Source organism: Gymnogyps californianus, chromosome 8, assembly GCF_018139145.2.
Source record: "Gymnogyps californianus isolate 813 chromosome 8, ASM1813914v2, whole genome shotgun sequence".
NCBI classification, from domain to species: domain Eukaryota; kingdom Metazoa; phylum Chordata; class Aves; order Accipitriformes; family Cathartidae; genus Gymnogyps; species Gymnogyps californianus.
Genome location: NC_059478.1, coordinates 15470730 through 15494058, shown reverse-complemented (window position 1 = coordinate 15494058; position 23329 = coordinate 15470730). Strand labels below are relative to the sequence as shown.

The window sequence follows — 23329 nt, the reverse complement described above, 5'->3', positions numbered from 1 at the left end:
TCTACTAAGCTAGCTCTATTAGCATCTGTTCAGGCCTAAATATAAGACTACAGTAATCAAAAAGAGATCCATCAGTATAAAAATAGCTATCAAATAAAATTATACACTTTTAGAAGTAACATAACTTCTAATAAGCATTTAGAGAACTTCTTTGAGTTTACAAAATAATAAAGAAGAACCCCATAGAAAATACAAATTAGAATGTGATTTTTCTATGAAGAATGACTTTAAAGCACAGGCTACTAATTCTTACATTCAGTGCTTTCCAGACTGAATGTCCTGCTTAAAACACACTTTCATATTCCCAACTCTGTACTCCCTGTCTCTCCCCTTGTGCTTTCACACTTTACAATAATATGTTTCATGTATTTATTTCACTATCCTTCAGTTAATTCTATTTTCTGTACTAAGACAGATACCAAGGAGAGAAATCTTAGCCACCAATCTCTGCCATAGACTTCAACTGAACCCTGAAAGGCACTGCTAAGTAGGCTACAGAATATGCAAATATGAAACCTAGTAAACTACTAGCTGCCTTTCAAAATTAATTTATGGCTCTCCTTGCCCACAGACGGAGCTTTCCTTGTAATATTTCTCCTCACGGTTCTCCTTCATGGTTCGTGAAAGTGTTTCCAAACAAGGTAAACATGAGGCAAATTTCATGCTCAAAAAACAGTCTGGACACAGCTTATGCATCTATCATTCTTGTGAAAGCTGTCTAAGGACCTTGGTAACAATATCCCCTAAGCTAGTGGAGCCCAGACCACCATCCAGCACTGCGTCACTGGGTATTGAGTGCCTGGCCCCAGGACAGCCAGGCTCTTCAGCCACTACCATTTTTGCCCAGTGACTACCTTAGATTGGCTGCTCTAGTGATGCACAGCAACACTATACCAAATTGAAGAACAGGCAGTGAAAACTATATCAGTCTGTTGGTGGCACTGAGTAAATTAAGCCAGGCAGAATCTACTTGGAGGTTAGCCAGAATACAAAATGTACTACAGATCTTCTCATCAAAATGGCTAAGATCTTGGACTACAACTGACTAAACTCCATTTAGAAAAGGAAACAAGACATAGCTACAAACTTATATCTGCACCAAAGGTGACCTTTACAATACCATTTTTGAAGAATAGGGGAAGAGAAAGATGGGCTCAGATTTTATTTTTGCTGTTGTCTGAAACGTCCTGCTTCTTTGATACTAGCTGAGACATGAAGACCAGGACAACAGAGAAATGGAAACAAGAGCAATGCTCACTTCTAACAGCTGCTTCTTTGCTTCTGAAAAGAGCAAGTTTCCTGAGGGGTGGATTCCCCAGGGCAATGAGCAGTTTTTAATTAGAGTCAGGGAAGACCAGTCAAGGGACCAGGCCCTTTTCTATCAAAACTAATGCATAAGAATCAAATGGGCTCTTTTGGCTGAAAAACTAGTCAAATGGCAATGTGTTCTAATTATTTGGGTGACCACATTGGTTGACATATAGCAAGCAAAAATCACCTGCTGTTTTTATACATCTGTTTAAGCATCTTATAAGCAAGCATATATTTGAGGTTTTTTTCAATTGTTTTAGGATTGTGTCAGGCGAAAGAAATAAGAATGCAGGAAAATAAAACAACTATTAAATGGTATTTTTGTTTTGAGGAAATACGGCTTTAAGTGTTCCCTCTATGTTTAGTCTTTGCCACAGGAGTACCTAGTAAATCAACAGAAAGAAGAAATGCATTATTTTTTAAAGTTTCAAGAAAATTCAATGTGTCTCCCATAATTTTTACTGTCTCCCACTAATTCTCAAGGGTTTATTTATTTGCCAGCTCAAGCCAAGGTATTCCGTTGGCAGGATCTTGCACTTCCACTCCTCAAGCTTTGGTTCATTAGGCTAACTCTGAGGCGAGGTACTAAAAGATGCACAACACAACTATTACAGAGGAAAAATTTTAAAACTTCCTCAGTTCCTTCAAACCGAACTTTCCCTTCTCTGGAGTCTCCCAAGTGCTTCAGAAATATCCGTGGGCTGGGCAGGTATAGCAGGGAGTAGGTGAATATACTAGGATGAAAAAAAGGTCTTTTACCATGATTTTGCTTTTAGATACCACAATGACCAATTGCTTTAACAGATGACGAGTGGGAATCCTCCTATAGCACCTTCTCATAGTTACAGAGTTCTGTACGGCAGAGTACCTTATCTGACAAATGGAACCCTACGTCGTTACTCAAAATGCTGAGTTAGCACTCGCACAGCTGTGGAACTACTTTCCTCATGTCCCCTCAGCCTCTGCCTGACAAATCCTTCTCCTAGACCTCTCCAGAAATAAATGAGCAGCGAGAAACATCAGGACTCTGGTACCTAGAGTCAAACTGCATCTAAATTGCTTGTTCGTTTGTCTAGAAGCCTCTCAACTGCTGTAATTAGAAACTGTAATGCTGTTACCAACAGTGGCAGTTTCTATTGCTAAGGTCATAAATTGAGCGATTTGGTTATACTACTCTCTTTGTAGGAGCATGGGAGTGTGATAAGGGAATCAGTGAATGATGGATTCAGTAGCCATCACCTCCAGCTCCTAAGCTGCTTTCTATCTAGCTGATATCAGAAGTCCTGGCTGCACACCCATATTCAGCAAAACTCCACTTGATTGCGCATAGTGATCATGATGAGCTCCATTCAGGGAACAGCAGGTCAGAAAACAAATCCCTGTTACATAAATATAGTCTGTAAATATAGTCAATTTATACTTTTGTACACTGATCATAGACTGCAATTTCCTGCATAGCATGGCACAGCAAAAGGCTTAGTCTCAGAAAAAAAGGCAGAGATCTATTTGCATTTCTCTGTTTTTACATGGTTTCTTCAATGAAATATTTGGAAAGCTCCCTTTTCGGTGGAATTTTTTTGGTAATTTTTCATCTTATATGCTTAGTTACTTCAGTAAGCAACTTTTCCCCTTCAGAATCTTAATATCTAAGTAGTTCTTAAAATCTTTAGCTAAATTTCTTTCTCTCTCTCTCCTTTTTTTGTTTTTATGCCTTTCCACTTTCACAGTAACCTCAATTTTAAGTCAGCAGCAGCACAGTTCAGCAGCATAAAAGATGCTCATATATCCTGGCCTGTTCTTTCATGTTCACAGGCTGGCTGGAGTATCTCCGTGCTACGTCCTGTGTTCCAGGCCTGCAGATACTGTGCTCAGCAGTGGGATCCCAAATGTCTCTTAGACAGATAAAAGTGTCTATAGAAGATTATGGATGACCTTTAAAGGTCCCATTTGGGATGAAAGCTCCATTTGATGAGGCGCCTTGCAGACCCACATACAGACAATTCATAGTGCAAAGAATCTACAGTCTAATAGACATAAATCACATCACGCTTATAGCCAGCGATGTAGTAAGAAAGCAAATACAGTCATAAACAGTGCTACTTCTGTTGTGTATTGGTCTTTGTTAAAATAGAACCAAAGTCAAAGGGACTAACAGTAGTGGGAGACTCACTAGAGGAAGGGAGTAAGACGAGGGAAGAGAGTCAATATTGTGTTGCCTCCTTGGTAAAAACATGGTCAGTTGTATCTGAAGCATAGATGTGAAAACAGATGGGGTGATACTTGCACTGACATATCAGCATGTTGCATGTTTGCATGAAGAGGTAGACAACAGAAAATGAAAAAGTGTCAGGGAGCCTGTGCGTTTCTGGCATTACTTAATCCATTTTGACCCCACTGATACAGAAACAGAAGTGTATGGGCAAAACAGCAAAATACAGCTGTTATTGTGACAATAGCACTGAACAAAAGAGCAGGGCTCCAAAAGGACCACACCTGCCTGTGACAGAGCTTCCGCAGTCTCATGAGTGACTGTGCCAGGAAAGCCATGAGGATACCACTGCCCAGACCAGGAGGCCTCTGCCTGCTTTTGGAAAGTCTCACATTTCTCCTTGCCTGTACCTCTGCACTGAAACCAGCACTCACGTCCAATAATGCACAAACTGACAGAACATCATAGTGCCACCACTGCCACAGGGAGACGGGACCCTAGGTGTTCAAAAGTGCAAGGAAAAGCTATCTATTTGTCTATGATATATTCTAAGCCAAATGCTAAACTGCAAACCACCATCAAACAATGAGGAAGATGACACGCTTAAACACTGCTGAAGTGTAAAACTCAGCAGAGAGGAATGGCACTGAAGGGAAATGGAAAATTTTTTAAGCTAGATTAATGTATGCTGCAAAGCTCTTTATGCCATCTGGTAATAAGAGCAATAAGAGACCAATATGGAAGAGTGGGTAAGTTCAAAAAGTAATCAAGAATAAGAAACTAGCATATGAAAAAAAAGACGGCATCTGTTACAGAGAATGAATTGAAATCACATCTATCTCATACTCAAGGAATAAGAAATGACAAACTAAAAGCCTGTACTGATAACATACTGTCCTGGAAAAGGGCTATGCCAGGATGTCTTAAAGCTTCTGGGAGGCACAGCTGACAAATTCACATGATAATTCCAGTCTCCATCTGGCAGGTGAAAGAGCCTGATCTACGCAAGCTTGCAGCCTCCTGTCACAACTAAGTCTGTCAGGAAGAACGATACCAACATAACAATACAAATGTGCAAACACTCATCAGCAACTAAGACCATGGCCCGGTTTCTCACAGTATGCTGTCTTGCCAAAGACATTTGGTATCCTTTTACCCCAGTAGGAGGGAGCATGGCTGTGTATCTCAGCTCCAGCTGCAGAACAGCAGTGACAGGGGAAGCTCTCCTGTGTCCTCCTCACAGCTGATGCAAAAGCTGTGTTTGAAGCCTTGCTAATGGTCTGTGAGTGCAGGCTGGAGTGGGGGTGAGAGCAGAGGAGTGATGTGCGGGAGAGGAGGTACTGGATTCGCATCGGGTGGCCTACATTTGAGGTCTAATTCAAAGCCTGATCAGAGTGGGGTACGAGTTTCAGAAACGGGACCTCTCAAAGCAGGAGGACACAAGGTGGCTGAAGGGGAGTGATGATGATCGGGATTTTCCTGTTGTCTCCTGTACATCTTTGTTGGTGATTTTCTTTGAGTATCTCCACACAAGAAGCTTGCTTTGGAAAGGGCCATTTGTCATATCTGGAGTGCTGCTCCCAAATACCACATGTATTTGAAAGAATTAACAAACATATGGTATGATTTGTAAAGGATAAAAAGATACAAAACCAGCCCTCCCACCCTCTGTTATGTCTCCTATTTAAATCTGGAACAAGTCCCCTGTCTCCCACCCGGAGCTGCAAAACCAGAATAGACAAGAGCAGTACCTAGTCCTTTCTTGACCAATTTTCTTTTCTGCTATATTGCAGAAGCCATGATACACACAGCCCTGCACTTCTTTTCTTTCCCATTAGTTTGTGACTCGTCACAAATTCAGGCCATATTTGTACCTGTAAACATGACTGTCAGACCACTATCTGTAGGATCTGCAGTGTCATAAATTAATCTAGTAGGATCTGTTTGCTTTACCAGCTGTATAGGAAATCCTTAACCATGGTCTATAAAGTCACTGCACATTATATCCTTTGAAATTCCACTTGTATTCAGATTTAGGCCTTTAGCTTAGATTATCTCACTCACGTTTATTATCAAATTTTTCTCACCCCTCCGTTTTTCCTGAAACAATCTCATTTTCTGCTGTTGCTCTACTCCCATTAAAATAATTGGTACCTCACCACAATTTTCTACTTTCATATTCATATTTGCACCTGAAAAATCCATTTTATGTTGGCAAAGGCCTAAGCCCAACTACACTTGCTGGTTATTACACAATGTGACACAGCAATATGTAACAACTAATAAGACAAACGCCAGAAGCAGAGTGAAAAAGTGAAGACAGAGCACAGAGCCATATAACAAAAGGAGCAAGTACACTGAAGGCCAGTGAGGCTGAAGAGGAAAGTTTTAGTACGATTCCCTTTTGTGTTGACATGTATGTTTCTCAGCAATCTTCCTTCCAATTGAAACCACAACCATAGTGAAGTGAGTGGTACACTTGAAAATCAAATCACACACTTGAGATCAAGCAGGTCATAAAGAGCCTTGTAGGTGACCAAAACCTTGTGCTATCTCCCACCGCAGTGCTCAAGACTTGTAGAAGCTGGCTCTTCCACTGAGCCCGTAGAGGTGACTCTTCCCCTCAACTATGAGAAGCTTTTAGTTTCAGGTTTACAGCAGTATACAGGTAGAAGTGAGTTTACAATCCCAATTTTCAAAAGAAATTACATCAATGACAGAGATTTTCTTAACCTCTACATGCAGATCATCAGATTCCTGAAGAAAAATTTCATTCTATTAATTTAAAAATGCAGAATACAGCCTTTTACCTTAAATATGCAGGGAAGGCAGGTCATCAGGCAGCAAATAAAAAGCAGCAGCATAGTGTCCAATGCCATGGGAGTACCGACTTCTCTTAATCTGACAAAGAACTAAAGATCAAACATCTCGTGATTATCTGTTCTTCTAAGCAAAATGGTAATTGACTGAAACGTATACATTATAAGCAGGCAACATTCCCATAGGAGACCCAGGGTGACAGAATTCTGTCACATAATCGGCTGACATCAAGTCCCTACTCACTTGGTTTCTTTCCTAAAAAGACTCAGCATGGGAAAGCTCTCACCCTCCATTGACGATACATAGTTTGTTTAGTCTTTCTATTCCCCCTCTTCTGGGCTGATGTTCACTGTCTTTGAGTGTGACTCCATAGAATAAATAGAATACAAAACCAAGGACATTCTCTGTTTCTCTCTGGAAGACTATATGCTACAAGACTACATCCTTATAACATTTTCTTTAATTGCTCAGGAAAAAAAAGGGTATTAATTCTCAAAAAAGATCACCTTGTCTTCAAAACAATGCAAAGTATTGCCGAAAGGTGAGGGTCTTGTTTTATTCCTGGTGTTTCCTATTAGGATTAGCTTCAAGTCCCCTGTCTTCAACGAGAGCCAAACGGGCTTTGCTTTTGTTTTCCTAAATAAGCACTTCATTCTCATCACATCAGACTTATTTTTGGAATATTTCAATAGAATATCTTTAAGTTGTCAGTTGCTACTGTATAAATAGAGGTTGCTAAGGAAGGAATAGTAGCTGCTTCCTTAAGCAACAGTAGCAAAAGAGGATGAAACAGCAGATGATTTCTTAGCAGAAACAGCAGACTAAGAGCAGTTCTCTTCTACAGCAGTATTTCAAAAATGTAGAAATGCCATCCACTAAAGTATTGGTATTTTAAGTTAGAAAAATATAGCAAATATACCTCAAATTGGCACATTTGCTAACGTGTGTAAGAAGGCATTTTCCCTGCTTCTGAAATTCATCTCCTTCTCATTTTGTAGCTCTTCAGTTTTTATTTTACAGTTGTAGACATGTTTATTCTCTTTTTTAGGGTTATTTGCCTACTTCAGAGCAATCCTAGGAATTCACAACTCAAGGATCTCACATTCAGAACCATATTAAAGATTGCCAGCAAGGCTATGAGTTCCCTGTAGCTGGAGAGAGTATGTATTTAGGTATAACATTGTTATTTAGGGAGAGATTTGTCAGAACAAGGGCTTGGTTTCTTATTTTTATTTATTTATTTAGATCTGAACATTGTCAGATTAGAACACCGGTGCAAAGAATTTGGTTTTGGGGACTAAAACTCTTTACTGGGGCTTCTAGAAGCCCCCATCTTAGAGGATGGATTCAGTAATGTCGCAGTTGGAGATTACCATTGTGCCCATTCTTAATCACTTTCAGAGCACAAGAGCAGTCCTCTGCACCCAGTCCACTAATGAAGCCACTAGCAGATGCATAATTTAGAGATAATTATTCTGCTGATGTGATCACTACAGGAAGCTGGCTGCCGTACGCTGTTCTGGTTGTAGTCACTAGGGGAAGACATTACAACAGTAGAGTTCCTCTGGGAAAAAAAAGGCTTGGGACTTGTCCACACAGGGGACAATTCAGGACCGTTTATCTGAATTAGCTAGAGATTTGCTGTGGGTTAGTTAGAATCATGTAAAACCTCTGGGTGTATAATTTTATTCAGAATTAAATTGTCTTAATTCAATTAGATTAACTTACAAATGTTTTACACAGCTAGTGACACTAGAAAGAGTGTGAAGCTTTCCTTTACTTTCCTTTGTGGAAGTCCCTGAAAACCAAAAGGCCTGGGAAGTGGAGGAGAAGGCCAAAAGCTGAAGCCATGATAGGTCCCCATTCATTTGGCTTTCCACTTGGCCAAGTGAGAACCAGGCAGCTGCTGGCTCCAGCTGCAGTCATGCTTGTAGTACACTTTGGGGTGAGAGCGTGGTACCTTGCCTGATCTGTCCAGTTCCTCAAACGTACTTGAGGGGAGATGAAAAGTGCTGGTGTACAGCAGGACAGGCTGGTGTGTTGGGGTTAAGTCAGCTGTCAGATGCAGAGCCTGGTGAAAATGCTCTTGGTGTGCTTGGAGTGAGGTGCTGCAGGGCTGAGAGGTCTGCTCACCCTTCCGCCTGCAAATGCTCCTGAGTGTCCCCAAGGCCAAGGCTATGCAGATGGCCAGGGATGTATTTGATCAAAACAGACTCAGGTTATCTGTTCCTAAAATGTAGCGCACTCTGCTTTCTGCATGGCAAGCCTCAGAAATACCAAAATTAGACTTCGGAAGAGTATAAAAAGCTCCCTGCTAACATAATGTGCAAATGGATTGCCGCACTCACTGTGATCTTGGACAGCAACAAAATTAGAAGGCAACAGCAAACAGCAAAGAAAATTGCAGCTGAAAAATACCAACATTATCCTCTTTTAATACATATTGTTAAAATGAACATTTTTAAAAGCTGAAGTGATGTGAGCCCAGATGCTATCGCTGTACATCTTATGCAGTTCATGATTAGGAACAAACAGCAGAATACATATAAGGGAATCTAAAATGGTATGGATGCGAGCCCAGCTGGTGTCCTCATATGCCTTATGAATTCCATTTTTAGGAACACAGCAGCATATAGCATTAGAGATGCTTCCTAAACACCTCATTTATAAACTGAGTGGAGCTGTTTCACTGAAGTACACACAGAAAAGGTCCACAAGGATCATAAAACCAGCTGCATCCAAAACCACGGAAATGGTTCAACCAGTGTTTTTATTAGGAACCACTCTGCACCAGAATATTCCCTGAATGAGGGATGATGCTTGTTTGTCATAGGCTCCTCACTGGGATTTTTTTCAAAGCAACCAGCAAAAAGCCATTTTAGTCAGAAAATGACAACTTACTTTTGTTTTGGCAAACCGTTCCTAGTGAAAGCTTTTTCGGGTCCAGAATGGAAGAGCAAAGGCCCAAGCTCCAGGGCAGCGGAGAGGTACAGGTGTGGGAGAGGTAAATTCTTGCCACTTCTGAAAAATCAGCCAAAGTAGGGTCTGGAGCTTGGCCGGTCCACATCCCGGGGAGAGTCCTTCACAACAGGCTGCAGACTCTTCTGCCATACAGCTCTTCCTCTCCTGCTCTTCAGTTTCACCAGAACCACCTCTAAGGCAAGGCAGTTAACTGTAGGGATTCCTGGTTCATTGTGAAAATATATCACCAAATGCAGTTGACTTAAAATCATCATTTCATTATATGATCACTATCAACCAAAATATATAGAGAGCAGATATCTAAAAAAAATACACTACATATGAATGAAAAATTATTTTATTTAAAAATACATTATACAGCAGAGTGTCTCTCTTTTTGTTTTCTCACTGCTGGTTGACAGAGATAATATGATAAATTTAACCCAAATATTTGACTGGGAAAGATCCTGAGAGAGAAAGAGACCAGTTACAAGCTGATGATATACAGTACACTGAAAAAGAGTCATCTCTTTTAACATAAAAGAATCTCTTGGTAATCTTATAAATCAGATATAAAAAAATGCAGGTTTGCTACCATGCAAAAATGAGTGAAGATTTCATTTAAATCTGCACACAGAGATATCATTAGTGCCTTGGACCCTAAATAGCTAGACTAAGAGAAGGGTAAGTGTGCCTAACATGGTGATAGAAACGTTGGACCTACTACAATTTTGTAAACACAGTTGATAGTCTAATAAAGGTGGATTTTCAATCACCTAAGTAACATTGTTGTAGCTAAGGGCTCTATTCTCGGACTTTCTCCCCACTGATGTATTTCTTTATTCTCTAATTCTCAGCTGAGCACAATGACTTTGTGAGATATACTCTATTGCACTCAAAGATGACTTGGCCTTGCCCTGTTTGCCAAGCACTATTTAGGTAGTTGTATTTTAGTGAAAGCAGAGGTTAAAATAAAAAGTAAAAAGCAGGTGTTGACTATGTGGGAATGCATTAAAATTCATCATAGAAAATATATACCTGATTCTACAGCCTTATGTTTCAAACATCTTCTAACAATGATTAATGCACAGGAAATACACTGGATTATGGAAAATTTAAGGCCCAGAACATTCAACAGCCTGCACTGAACATTACTATTCTCAGTGTGTCTACAGTGCTAGTGTTGTATCAGCTGTTGCCAGAGGAAAACTTTCTAGCAGATGTTAAGAGCATCTTCAGCATCTACAATATTCAGATCCATTTGGTGGTCAATTTTTATAGGACAACTACACTATGAATAGTCAGCGAGGCTGTCTTTTGAAGGGGAGGCTCAATTTGATTATTCACAGCGATAACAGAGATAAGATAACATTGTCTGATGTTGAAGAAAAAGCAATTCATCAACACCACACAGACTGACAGAGGATTTTTTTTGCAAGAATATGGCCCTGAAACACAAACAGAGATAGAAAGATTTGTAGAAAGTCTGCCTGTCCTGGTCCCTTAGGCTGAAGAAAATTAATGAAGCCATTTTGTTTTTTCCATGAGCGCTCCAACATGAAAATGGAGAGTAGAAACTCATATGCACTTTTCTCACTAAGCCAGTGACCCTATTCTTATCTTAGCACCCGTTCTCCCAGCATAATATCAGGGTATACAACAAATATGAGAAGATGCAGGCTTCCTTGAATAATTTGTTTCAACAATTTATGAATAGCACGGCTTTTCATCAGATATGCTGAGCTAAGAATGGAGCCCTTAACCTTTCATGGGATATCATTAGTAATACAGAATATATCAATGATTAAACTTTCTATATTATTTTCATTTCTTTTAACCTAGATACATATATATCATCCAAGACATTCAAGAACTACAAAACAACAATTCAACTACAATTATGTCAGGAAAATATCCAAATAAATAAACTTTTAATTATGATACAATACTTATTACAGTAAAAATCGGCATTTTTTTCCTCTTCAAAAGCAGAAGCACCAGTCGTACATATAACATACTGTTTGAATGATATCTTACATGGAATACAGCGTAATACAATGTGCAAACAGCATTTTCATACAGAACGTAATATTTGTCTAGTTTTTATACACTGAAATCGCCTCAAATGGAAACAAGTTCATGCTGAATTAAAAATGTAGGTTTTAAAAATCAAAGTCAAATCAAAATATGAAGTACTGTTGGAATAGGTACATGAACCATTAAAAACAATGAGAAGCCAAAATAGAGGGTATTGTCAGGTAAATGTAATTAGTGCTCAGTTTGTCCCATTCCATCAAAAAGTAAACAGTTAATATTTTTGCTAGAAAGTAAAGTGACGTTCTAATATTTAAGAATTCTTCAAAATGTTGGTATCATTTTAATGATGTAAAAATCAAGTCAGAAATAGGACTTCTAAAAATTTCTTATTTTTGATACACTGCAATTATCGTGTGGGGGCTGTGAAAAGAGATGAAGTCCAATGGAGTGAATATACATCAGCATCAACATCATGTGACTTCTGCAAAGGCCGTGATGTGGTTCTACGAGTTAAAGGAAAAACAAACAGATAAAAACCCAGAAACCACACAGATAGACATCAGTTGCCATTGTGAAAATTTCTGCCTCTTGTGCTTTAGGGACAGCCTTATGCTTGAAGACTATTGCAGGACGATGTAAATAAAACTGGTTTTCACTGCAGCGCTCTTACTCACTCCCATAGCAATTCTTTGTTAACTGCTGAAAGACTGGATATGTACGTATGCTAAACAAAGGAATTAGGCGCGACGGTTCTACAATATTTTAGTTTTAGATGGGGTTTTTAAAATTAAGTAACCATGTGAATAATTGAGTTAGCTGTACTTTTGTTGCTACCTTATTCATAATTTAAAGTAAAATTCCTAGAAGTTAAAATGACATTTTCTGACAGACTATAATATTCTATTTCAGTGTGAACACAATTTTAATGTTGCATTTTTTTAAAGATTAATTGCTCCCCATGAGCTCGATGGCACAGAATCAAGTAGCGAAATGCTACAACAAAATTGCATTCAGCAGTTGAGAACTCATATGCAAAATTTCTTTTTCAGAATCACTACAGTGTCCTCTTCATTTGCAATGTTATTCTCCACTTTCCTTCAATGGGATGATTCTTACGAACATGAAGATGCGTATCAGAATGTGAATATACTACATGTGACTCTAACCAGTAAAACTGCAGCATCCCAAAGAGGTTTGCTGCTTTCTCATGCTCTAACCTAAGCAAGTGTCTCTGCAAACATTTGGTAGGTGAAGACTCAACTGCACAGAGGTGTGTGGGATCCAAAGGAACTGTATGTTCCCTTTAGGCACACAGTATCCTTGACTGCCACCATTTTTTATAAAACACGCAATGTGTAAAATTAATAAAGGGAATCTTGACGTTAAACCACGTGTTTGTTCCCCAGCACAAAAATGCACAGAGGGAAATAATACCACGCAAAGCACTGCAGATTTCTCTCATCACCTCCCCTCCTGGAGCAGACCAAAGTCAGAAGAGAGGAGGTGTAAGCTGAAGGCAGGGGGAGATGTAGATAACTCACGGAGAGTGGGATAGCTCTCCCTTTTTTTGCTTAAGGGAAGTTGTTCTAAGTCCTTCAGAAAATCCCTTATCACACACCATAGAAAGTGCTGGAGAGAAAGAGTAGCCACCACAAAAGTTTATATTTCCCAGTTCTTCTTTAAACCGTCTGGGTACTTGTCTATCAGTCTGTGCAGGGCGAGGCAAGCAGGCATCTTTGATTTTCACATTACAGAAAGGAATTTAGAAGTACCCTGAGTAGGAGCACAGGAGAGCTGCCTCTTATTCCCCCTCTCCAAAAAAGGCTGGCAGCTTTGCTCCCTCTCTCACTGTGCCATAACTGCACTGTGTCCAGGAGGAGGAGCTCTCTTCCCCCGTCCTATAATACGCACTTTAGCTCTAGCAATGATCTTACTGTATTTTATGACAGCTTTCATAAGAGAACACCACCAAATAGTAAGCATCTATGTACATTCTTCTCCAAAATAGAATGAATATATTTTAAATAAATAACAATGATTAAACCATAGCCAGCAGACTTTTTAAAAAGCATTAGAAAAAAAAGAATCAGTGTGCAACTTTCTGTGAAAATGTTTTCAGTAAACGGTATTAGCAAATGTCATTGTTTCCAAATTTTGATTCTGCAGAAGAAAAGCAAAATTAGATTTCCTAATTAGAAAACAAAACATTAACTTTTCAAAGCATTTTAGTTGGCCAGCCATCTTCTGCTTTCAGTACAGGAAAGACGATACATTGGGCAACCTCAATGACTCTGGAGTTGCTGTGAGGCTATTATGACATTTTCTTCACAATATTTACTTTATTTTTTCTTATTTAGACCTGAATTACCCTGTCAACTTAAACTAGCATCAGTCTAAAATTATTCACTTTGTTGATACGTAAGATGGTTTAAAAATGAGGAATTGGAGGAAGAAAAATTCCTCGTTATTTTTTCTAATCAATTCTTTCAAGTCCTGCTACTTGCTATCCCTTTCTCTAAGCGACACACGTTTGTCTGTGATGCAGAAAACCAAATGCTCTTTCATGTGGCATTAATTCAGGACTGGATAACTATTACTTAGGAAAGGAGAATGTGGTTCACACTCCTGCCAGCTATACTTCCAAAATGAGCAGGTCACAGTCCTTGGAAGAACATGCAGAGCATGGGACATAACAACACACAAGAAAATCCCCCTTCCTCAATAAACCCTCAGAGAGAACTGCTAAGCTACCGATCGTGGACCTATTGATTTGGACCCTAGTGAAGGCTTGTCAATTCATTTCCAATGGACTCAGCAGGGTGATGCATAACTAGGTCAAAATTAATCACTTGCTGATGGTAAGAATCACTGATACAGATTCATGCAACTGTCGGGGTATTCATGCTTTTTCACATGTTATCGTCTCAGGCAAAACTACAAATAAGCCTTGCTGATACTCTTTACAGAAAAAAATAAACAAACAGCATAATTCTTGAATAACTGCATTTCAACTCTCTTACTATGCTCTTTTACTTCTGCTTAGATTTACTGTGACAAAGTTCAGTGAGAGATACTAACCACCATCAGCAAATTCACACAGATGCCGGAGACAAGCAAAAAACCATGTACAAGACCTCAGCTTCTCCAACTCCATGGGAAATTATTTTCCCTACAGTACTCAAAAGAATTAGAATATGCTGAGGGTCTGCTCAATGGCAGCAGTTTCACAGACAGGCACGCCAGCTTTTGTATTATTCATTCTAAATTGACAGTATCAGCTTGGTGTCAGCATCTCATGAACAAAGCATGCTTCATAACCATGCTCTCACACCATTAACAGAAAAATGAAAGATAAAGGCTAAGCCTTGAGTGCAGGTTTCTGGGGGGGAAATTATCCATACCTGTATATCTTCTTTTAAGATTTTAATTAATTTCTGTTTATAAGCGATTCTATAATGTTAAAGCATTGAAAAAAATCCATGACAACTTTTTTGTGGTTTGCAGTTTTCCTTATATATATTAAATATTTTTTACCTGAATTTTTTTTGTTCTGCTCTCATGAATACAGTTAGAAATATTCAAAAATAGTCATCCTAAAAAAGATTTTTCCATTTTTGAAAGCAGGAATTTGAAAAATTGTAGTTCTTCACAGAGTGGAGTTTGTTAAAAGAAATAGAAAAATGCTACTGCAGTAGTTCAGGCAAATGATAATTCATCATACAATAATAATAATGTTATCATACAATTCTCTTGGGCAGCAAAGTATACTTTATGCTTTTACTGGACAAATCACATTTTTAGAGAAAAGAATCGTTTAAAGTGAAATTCCCCATTTAAAACGTTGCAGACCTGCACAGAACGCTGCCACCACACTGCATCTGCCTTTGCTTCAATTCCACACACAAACACTTATGTGCGCTCTTGCACACATACGTTTATTGCCTTATATGAAGATGTTCAAAACGGTCCATTCCTGATATCCAGGAGAAGAACCTAATGATGCGTGCTTTGAGGGAGTTTCGTTGCAAAGGATCTTCTTGATTGTTACTAATACCTTGATTCTGTAACACCTACAACACGTATATTTGAGGAGGTCACACTGAATATATTGTTCCATTTCCTATGTTTAAGCTTTATTTTTTTTTAACATTAGATGTGGTGATCACAGTTTGCATTCGAACAGAAATAATTCTTGTACAATCCCCCAGAAGTAGATTTAAGCAGAAGAGTAGGACATGAATGCAAATTCAAATGCTTGACATTGAAACAAAATTGCTTATGGTCTTTTATGAGCTGCCTCTCCTGGGTGTTTCTGTGTGTGAAACAATGTTATATCATATCTCCTTTAACATACTGTATTATCAAGAGAGAACCATTATGACAACAGAAATCTGAAAACCTGCCTATAAGCTAGTGTAAGCACATGGACTCTAATCAAGCCATCCTGGAGATACACATACATGTACTAAAACACTGTATGGATACCTATGTACACTTTTGGACATCAAGCACAAGAGTATTTGGATACTTCTCAGCTAAAATATTTTGAAGCAACAGAAACAGACACAAACCCTCTCCCCCATTTGCCCATAGTATGATGAGCTAAAACATCTTTGTGTTTTGCTTTTAGCCTGTGAGCGCAGTGACAGGCGACCAGTCTCCCTGGAGAGCCCCAGGGACCAGACTGGACTCCCTAGGCCACGTTGGGTGTACACAAGTGCACATACCAATGAAAGACTTCTTAGTACCAAAATGCTTAAGACCAAGGAAAAAGCAGTAACACTGAGAATTAAAAATAAAAATACCCTTTTCTGACACTGTGAAGAAGCTGTTCTATGTCTCATGAATAATCAAGATGGAGTAAATAGAAAAAACATTATACCTTAAAAACAAAAGGGAAAGCTTCCCCAGTCTTAAAATACTATCAGAATCCATTGCAATATCTATACTTACTATTGTTAAAATGTTTTATCACCACCATTACCTTTGGCACATACACAATAGAACAAGAATTATAGTGTCAAACTCAACAAGATTTTTGAGACAATTAACCCTGATAGTCACTAGCAATTGGTATGACAGGCAACAAGAATGTCACATATTGTGAGAGGAATTCCAAACACTTATCACCATTAAAACCTAGAAATGGCTGAGAAAGAGACCGAGACCCTAAACTATCTGTTTCTAGTTCACAGTCATACTGGAGAGTCAGTCCTATGGGTGGAGTCTAAGAAACCTCATTGTAACAAGAAACGGTGACTGTGTTTGGGAACACGGTTTCGGCATTGCTGACAGGAGTAGCACTATGAAGGAATGCCAAGCAGAGACTTTGGGGATAAATGCAGCTTAGCTGTCAAACAGAGGACTACAAAGAATCAACTGTGCAAAAAAGTAATATTGAACAGCTACGGAAAGCACTGATGATCAGACACAGTAATCATCTCATCCCATAGGAGATGAACCACAGTGCCTCTCCTAGCCCAATACTTCCTTCTAAAACCTCTTACCTCAGTGTTCTATCTACTGCCTCAATTAGTCCTAAAATGCTCCATGTTCCCTTTGTACTTGATCTTTTCAAAGCTAGAATACTTATTAAAAAAAAAAAAAAAAAAGGCTAGGAGAGTCAGCAGCTACTACAAGACGTGCACGAGCCCTCTGTAAGCCCTGGCCAATTTCAGGTGACTTTAGCATGAAATAATGTCAGTCTCCCCTGAAATAGAAAACAGAAAATACAGTTTGACTACACTGGATGAAGCTGAACTTTAAATTCTTCCAGGTACCACCTGGAATATCCCTATTTCCCAGTAACTCTTGCAAAAGAACAGGAGTCTCTAACCTTGACTGTGGTAGGAAGAGAGCCTCCTCTCTGTAGGAGAGTGCCAGCTAACTGAAACATGAATTGTCTTGTAAGAGATGAAGAAGGTCAGAGACAGGAGAGAAAAAGGAGCAGATGAGTGAGTGATGAGGTTTCTTGGCTTTCATTCTTTCCATTAATTCTGAGGATGAATGTAGTTAAGGTGAAAGCAATAAGTCTGCATTGCTGAGCCAGCTCTGGCAAGGATTCTTCAAGGAGACACTCTGCAACTATGGCTTATTTGAGTGCATGAGAAGTGGGTACCCATGCAGAATAGCTTAATCATCTGCATGCACCACAATTAAACAGAAGTGTCATGCAAACAGTGATCTAGCCTTGTCACTAACCAGCAACAGCTCAATTCAGAATATTACAAGTACACATATTCCTATTTAAGTGCACTTTAAATGTAGCTCTTGACCTCCACCAGAACTCAGACAGTGGCAGCACGGCGAGCATGCCAAGCATGCCAAGAGCATTCGTTCTCCAGCAGGAAAAAGCACTGGAATAGCAAGTAGCAGATCTGGAAACACGAAAATAAGGTGCTTCCAGGTCTGTGTGATGCACCATGTGCTTATTCATTTACGGGTGAATTTATAATAAAATTGCAATGAGTGAGGTCCCATCTGGTAGGCATTTCTAATGAAATCATTCTTTAAGACAGTATCTTTGAATTGCTCGCTCCCAGACACCCATATAGTTATTATTTTTAAATACCAATAACAGAGTTGCATTGCTTCACGCTAGCACTGCCTTAGCCCCTGATAACTTCAGTCAGTCAGGATTTGTGCTACTCTTAGTAGCTAATTTCTGACAGTAAGCTGTCTTTAATACTGGCACAGGAGCTTGCAGACTGAGAATAAGGAAAAACAGATTTAAAATAAGCCAAATGTAAATGTATGTGCATTCTGAATATGGAACTGGAACAGCCCTAACTGAAATGCAGTGAAAAGTAACTTGCACGTGGCTAAAGTAGGCAAAGGCAAGTAGCACACAAATTATTTAGCACCCCTCTCTCTCCAGAGAACAAAGGATGTAAAATAAGAAGGGAGTTAAAAAGCAAAGACTAAGTTAATAATTCTTGTAGTGATGGTAGTTAATTGAGATGGCTCAATTTAGACCTTGGTTCCATGTAAGTATTATTCTTAGTGCCTTTTATTTAACAGGGTCTGGCTTCTATCTAAAACTTTAGACTAAACATTAAGAAAAAATGAAAAAATTCCACAAAAACTCAACACCTAAAGCACTCCCATGTAAGTAACTTTTTCATCAATTATTTGCTAATTCAAATTTAAACTTTCTGAGAGTGGAAACAGAAGAAAGCATAGCAAAGTCTCCATGTTATCATCCTCCTATCTTATCCTCTCTGTCTGGAAAGGAGAAAGGTTTTGCAACATAGACAAAGATGAAGCCATACACTGAGATCTCACCAAGTGTAACACCCTGCGGACAGTCCCCAATTTAATTATCTAGACAGAAGTTCCATGACAGCAAACAGCTACCCTCTATTGCCATAGGAATATGGGTTCAGAAGGAAAGAAGCTCGTTCATATAATAGAGTCCTGGGCAGTTCACAAATGGTAGAGGTCATCCTCAAGCAGAGCAAACATTATTCCTGCCACCACCCTTCCACACTGTCCCATAGCTTTCCCCAAAACATCTCAATCTTGCGTAGGCCAAGTCTCAGGAAAAGCACATTGTCCATCATGAGCGAGAGGGTGTCAAATCAGGTAGAAACACTAAGTTAACACGAGGTCTTTATCCCTAGAAAAAAATTTAAAATTTCAACAGCCAGAGAATGTATATTTACTACCTATGATGGCTTTTGAGCCACAGAAATGGCTTCTATTGCAGGAGAGCCTAGCACGTAAATAAAACATGCTCTTATTAATGTGGTATGCCCTAGGCCAATCTTTTGTTTTGACGTTTTACAGAAAGTTTACTGAATGGATTATTTTGAAGATACACATTTATCATCTAAATGCTTGTTCAAGCAAACGAGACTCTGACCTTATGACAAGATATCAGCAGAAGTAGCTTAGACACATTTGGTTCAAAAAGGCGTGTTAGATCATTCTGAAAAGAAACCTTCTTTCCCTTCAAGGAAAAGAATAACAAACCCAGGGCTAGCAGCAATTCTTACTAAAGGACAACTTCCACCACTTCCAAGTGACTAAGACAAACTGGGAAGTGGTTAAAAACATTTATTCTTATGTTTCATATGAAAAAATATCAGAAGTAATTTGGATTTAAAAGAATGCCATAGAAACATACTTTTGGTGCCCGACCCAGTGTAGAATTGTTTACTGTCTTCAAACATGGGCATAACACAAGAGATTTTAACAAATAATGACTGATAAAGTCACTAGAAAAAGTAGCATTGCTTTCAAACTTTGCATTAGTAGTTCAAACTTTCCCCCTGGTAAAAATGCCTAAAATGTTTCCTTTATTTGGTTATGCTGTCTATTTCAGTGCTTGTTTGCTCATAAAATTGTTCAGACATGATCTTGCCTAACACTTACATAGTACAACATCATCTTCAAAAAACATAAATTTTTATTACAGGGACCTATAATAAATTTTAAACACATCGTGATACTTACTCATGCAAAAAGTCTTGGCATACCCAGGAGACTATCACTAGCATGTCCTAGTCCAAAATCCCATTTGCTTTGGCAAGAGATCATGGCTTTTGTGCAGTTACTGTATGACCCATGTTACTCTCTATTATTATCATGTTCATTAAGTTGTTTGCCCTGCTAGCGCAGATGTCAGATCCCCAGTGTTTCCAAGTGGGTGCCTTGTCCTGGAGCTAGCACATGCCTGATGATAAAAGCCCCACAGCTGATCCAGAAGGGACTGCATCCCATGCTCTACACTAGCCTGAGGACGTACCCCGAAGAAATAGGATAAATGCCACTTGTGCCTGAATTGCATAACCCCTTGGGCTCAGGGGTTAGATTTTCTTTCTAAGCACTTCAAGCTCTGTGGACTCTCAGCCAAAGCGTTAATCAAACTTACTTGAGGAACACAAGGAAAGAGGGCCTCAGATCTACTCAGCCTGACCCCATGGACTTAGCAGTGGCTGCAACAGTAAACTGGACTGATATGTAGCGATTGTTCTTGGAGGTGACATGAAGAGTCTCCCAAGGAGTGTCTCTGAATTAATTCTTCCCTTCTTTCTCCTTCACTGCCATGTCTCCTCACTTTAAATCTGATTACTTTGACACTCTTGTCAAAATAATTTGGGATCATCCTTCCAGGAAAGCTACATTTTATTTAATTGTTTTTAAAAAAAGTCAGACATTACCTTTTCTAAAGGGCTTTCTACTCGGGGTATGCTGATCATGGGCATCTGGACCAGATTATCCATATGAGAATGTTCATGTTCTGGCTGACGTCCTCTGAAGTTATTTACCACACAAACAACCTAGAAGGGATTAGAAGATAAACAGAATAGCTAAGGAACAACTCATTTTTTTGAGCTTTGATCCTGACATCCATAATTAGGCAGAACTGACACCAGCTTTAGTCACAGCTTACAGCAGAAACACAGAAATGTGAAGTTCATGTTTTACAGAAGATCCTTAATTAATATTTCAAGACAAAACATTTTCAACCAATTTATTGTTACATGCATCATCTGATAACCAAAAAACCCTCTTATCTAAAAGCAAATCCATTACCGAAACTGAATAATAGAATACCAGTTATTAGCAATGTCATGAATAGATGTCCAGAGCACGCGTAGCAGAACATGACAATAACCTTAAATTCCTATGAGGGGCCAGTACCATCTAAGTTTTGACCAGCAAAGACTTTCTCAAATGGAGAGTGAGAAAGGGAGAATAACAAGGCAAGGACCATCCCCAAGTTTGAACTAAACTCTAAACCTGCTCAGTGCAGCAGTGACTCTCACATAGGGCTTTAGGAATGTGATATATACCAGTTTGTTAGTGTTTCTACTAATTCAGACACTCAGCCAAGCAGCAATGTTTGCCCATTGTATTTTCTTCAAAACACAACTAAATTTGATGTCATGCTACTCAAAGGAGTTTATGCAATATGCATCACAGAATATAAGAAAAAATGCTGGGACAGATTTCTTTTCTATTCTGTTCTCTTTTATGACTTTAGGGGCACAAACAGAATAGAAAAATTTCTTAAAAATGAACACGCAAATATAACTCCTGGACACCTTGTGTGGAAGGGAATATTTGGAAGTGCGAGCAGGTATATTTTAAAGAAGACCTAAAGCTGCCCTCACGTCTCTCAGGAATGAAAACACTCACCTCAGCCATCCCTATGAGAGTTCTCAGCCAAGCCAAGTCTTCAGATCCAAGATCTTGAGATCAAGACCTTGAGATCCGAGAATCAAGCTCAAAAGTGTTTTCATGGGGAAAAAATTCAAAAGTGTATTTAGTACTATTACAAGCTGCCAGGCAGACAAACTTGCAGGCAGTAAACAGCAGTGACTATTCTATGCCATAGTCTTCCACTGAAGTTAGCAGTGAAGGGGATTAATAGATTAGCGGCAGCTTTCTGACACAGACACTAGTCGTTGTGAACTGTGACTAACAATCTGGTTTTGGAACACAGTTCCAGAAAAGGAAAAGGCTAAACAAGGATTTTTTGATACAGAATAACACACAATCTCAGTGTAAACCTGAATTAGCATGAAAGAAATTCAACAGAGTTACTTTAAAGCCAGAAAAGAAATGCTACTTATTCTCTGATCAGTGTAGGTATCACTATAATGAATTTAATACTTTATACATGAAATCGTAACTAGATTTTATTCTGAAGGATATACACCTGCTTAAAGTGGGGCTTGATGCAAAAATTATTGGTTGAAATGCTGCAGTCTGGTTTATAAGGAAGTCAAAAGAGATCATTTGATCAGTCCTTTCTTGACTTCACATTTCTGAGTGTATGTAAATATAACTGAGGAAACTGATAATTAATTTTAAAAAAAAATTAGAAACACCTCTTTTGTCATTTAATTGTCTGAAAAGTCAAGGCTACCAATAGTTTTTTTAAGAGACACAAAGTTATACACTGATTTTTTCAAACAGAAGTGACACAGATATACACTTACCAAAAATACTGCTATAGATATTCCAATTATAAATCCTGCTATTACATCTGACCAGTGATTTCGATACTCTGCTACTCTGTTGATTCCAGTAAGGAAAGCCAAGCACATTAAGCCCAAACACAGAACAGGTTTTGCAAGCCTTGTTCCTCTGGCTTTTACTGTGTTGGTGATATACATCTGAAAATTAGAAAGGAAGAAAGTATAAGACTGATGGATATCTCCCACTAATTGGTGAATAAAATCTCTACATTTTGTTTGAATAGACTGTGTATTTGGCTTTTTTCTTTTTCTTTTTTTTGGTAAAGAAACAAGAAAGTAAAGCGCTAGATAAAGTCATCACACCCTTTTCCTAGCGATATAGAAAAAGAATTAGACCATGCAGCAAAATTACATTTTATGTGAACCTGAAAAGCCCCCAAATGAACAGGCAAATTAGACAATCCCATCCTATTACTCCCAATCTATGTCATTATTTATGCAGAGAGGTAAAGAGACTGATTTTTCACTGCACAGTGTTGACAATAATAGAAAAAGATCTTTACCCTGAAAGGGGCTACATCAAGGCCTTGTTTTTATTAGCAAATGTCTTTCTTCTTCATACACAACCTCTCCATGTGATTAACTAGAGATTTGTCAAAAAGGAGTGAAAACTGAACTAAATACCAGCATCTACTTTTATAAATAACATGTAATAGTTTCAACCAGTGCTGAACCAATACACCCCTGTACTTCACAGATGGTGACTGAGGATGTTTAGTACCAAACCCCCCCAGCACACAAACCAATCTAAATGCAGAAACTTTTATGCATCAAACTCAGAGAAATCAATCTGCCCTGCTTGCAGTCTAACTCTGCCTGTGCAATACTACTGAATTAAAAGCACTGCCTGATGACAGAGCAGCTCTTCTGCCCTAAGTGTGCATTAGTGACTACTAGGTTTAAGCCAGCACTTCCCAAGCTCTGATGAGCCAATGGAAGAAATTAATACCAAATCTTTGAATTTCCATTCTCTTGAATCTTGGCATTAAGGCTGCTTGAA

The 23329-nt window shown here is 38.8% G+C and overlaps 1 protein-coding gene across 2 annotated transcripts in view; it reads right to left on the bottom strand.

Moving 5' to 3' along the window:
* Nucleotides 1-11212: 11212 nt before the first annotated feature.
* PLPPR5 (phospholipid phosphatase related 5) overlaps nt 11213-23329 on the bottom strand; it is a 43943-nt gene continuing 31826 nt past the window's right edge. Inside the window, exons 4-7 of one of the 2 annotated variants that reach the window (XM_050901033.1) lie at nt 22291-22467; nt 20503-20622; nt 20170-20184; nt 11213-11841 (exon numbers count right to left, since the gene is read on the bottom strand). In XM_050901033.1, coding sequence (XP_050756990.1) covers nt 11809-11841; nt 20170-20184; nt 20503-20622; nt 22291-22467 — 345 coding nt within the window. In that variant the 3' untranslated portion in view covers nt 11213-11808. The remainder of the gene's footprint in view (nt 11842-20169; nt 20185-20502; nt 20623-22290; nt 22468-23329) is intronic. The other variant, XM_050901032.1, reaches the window with a different exon arrangement.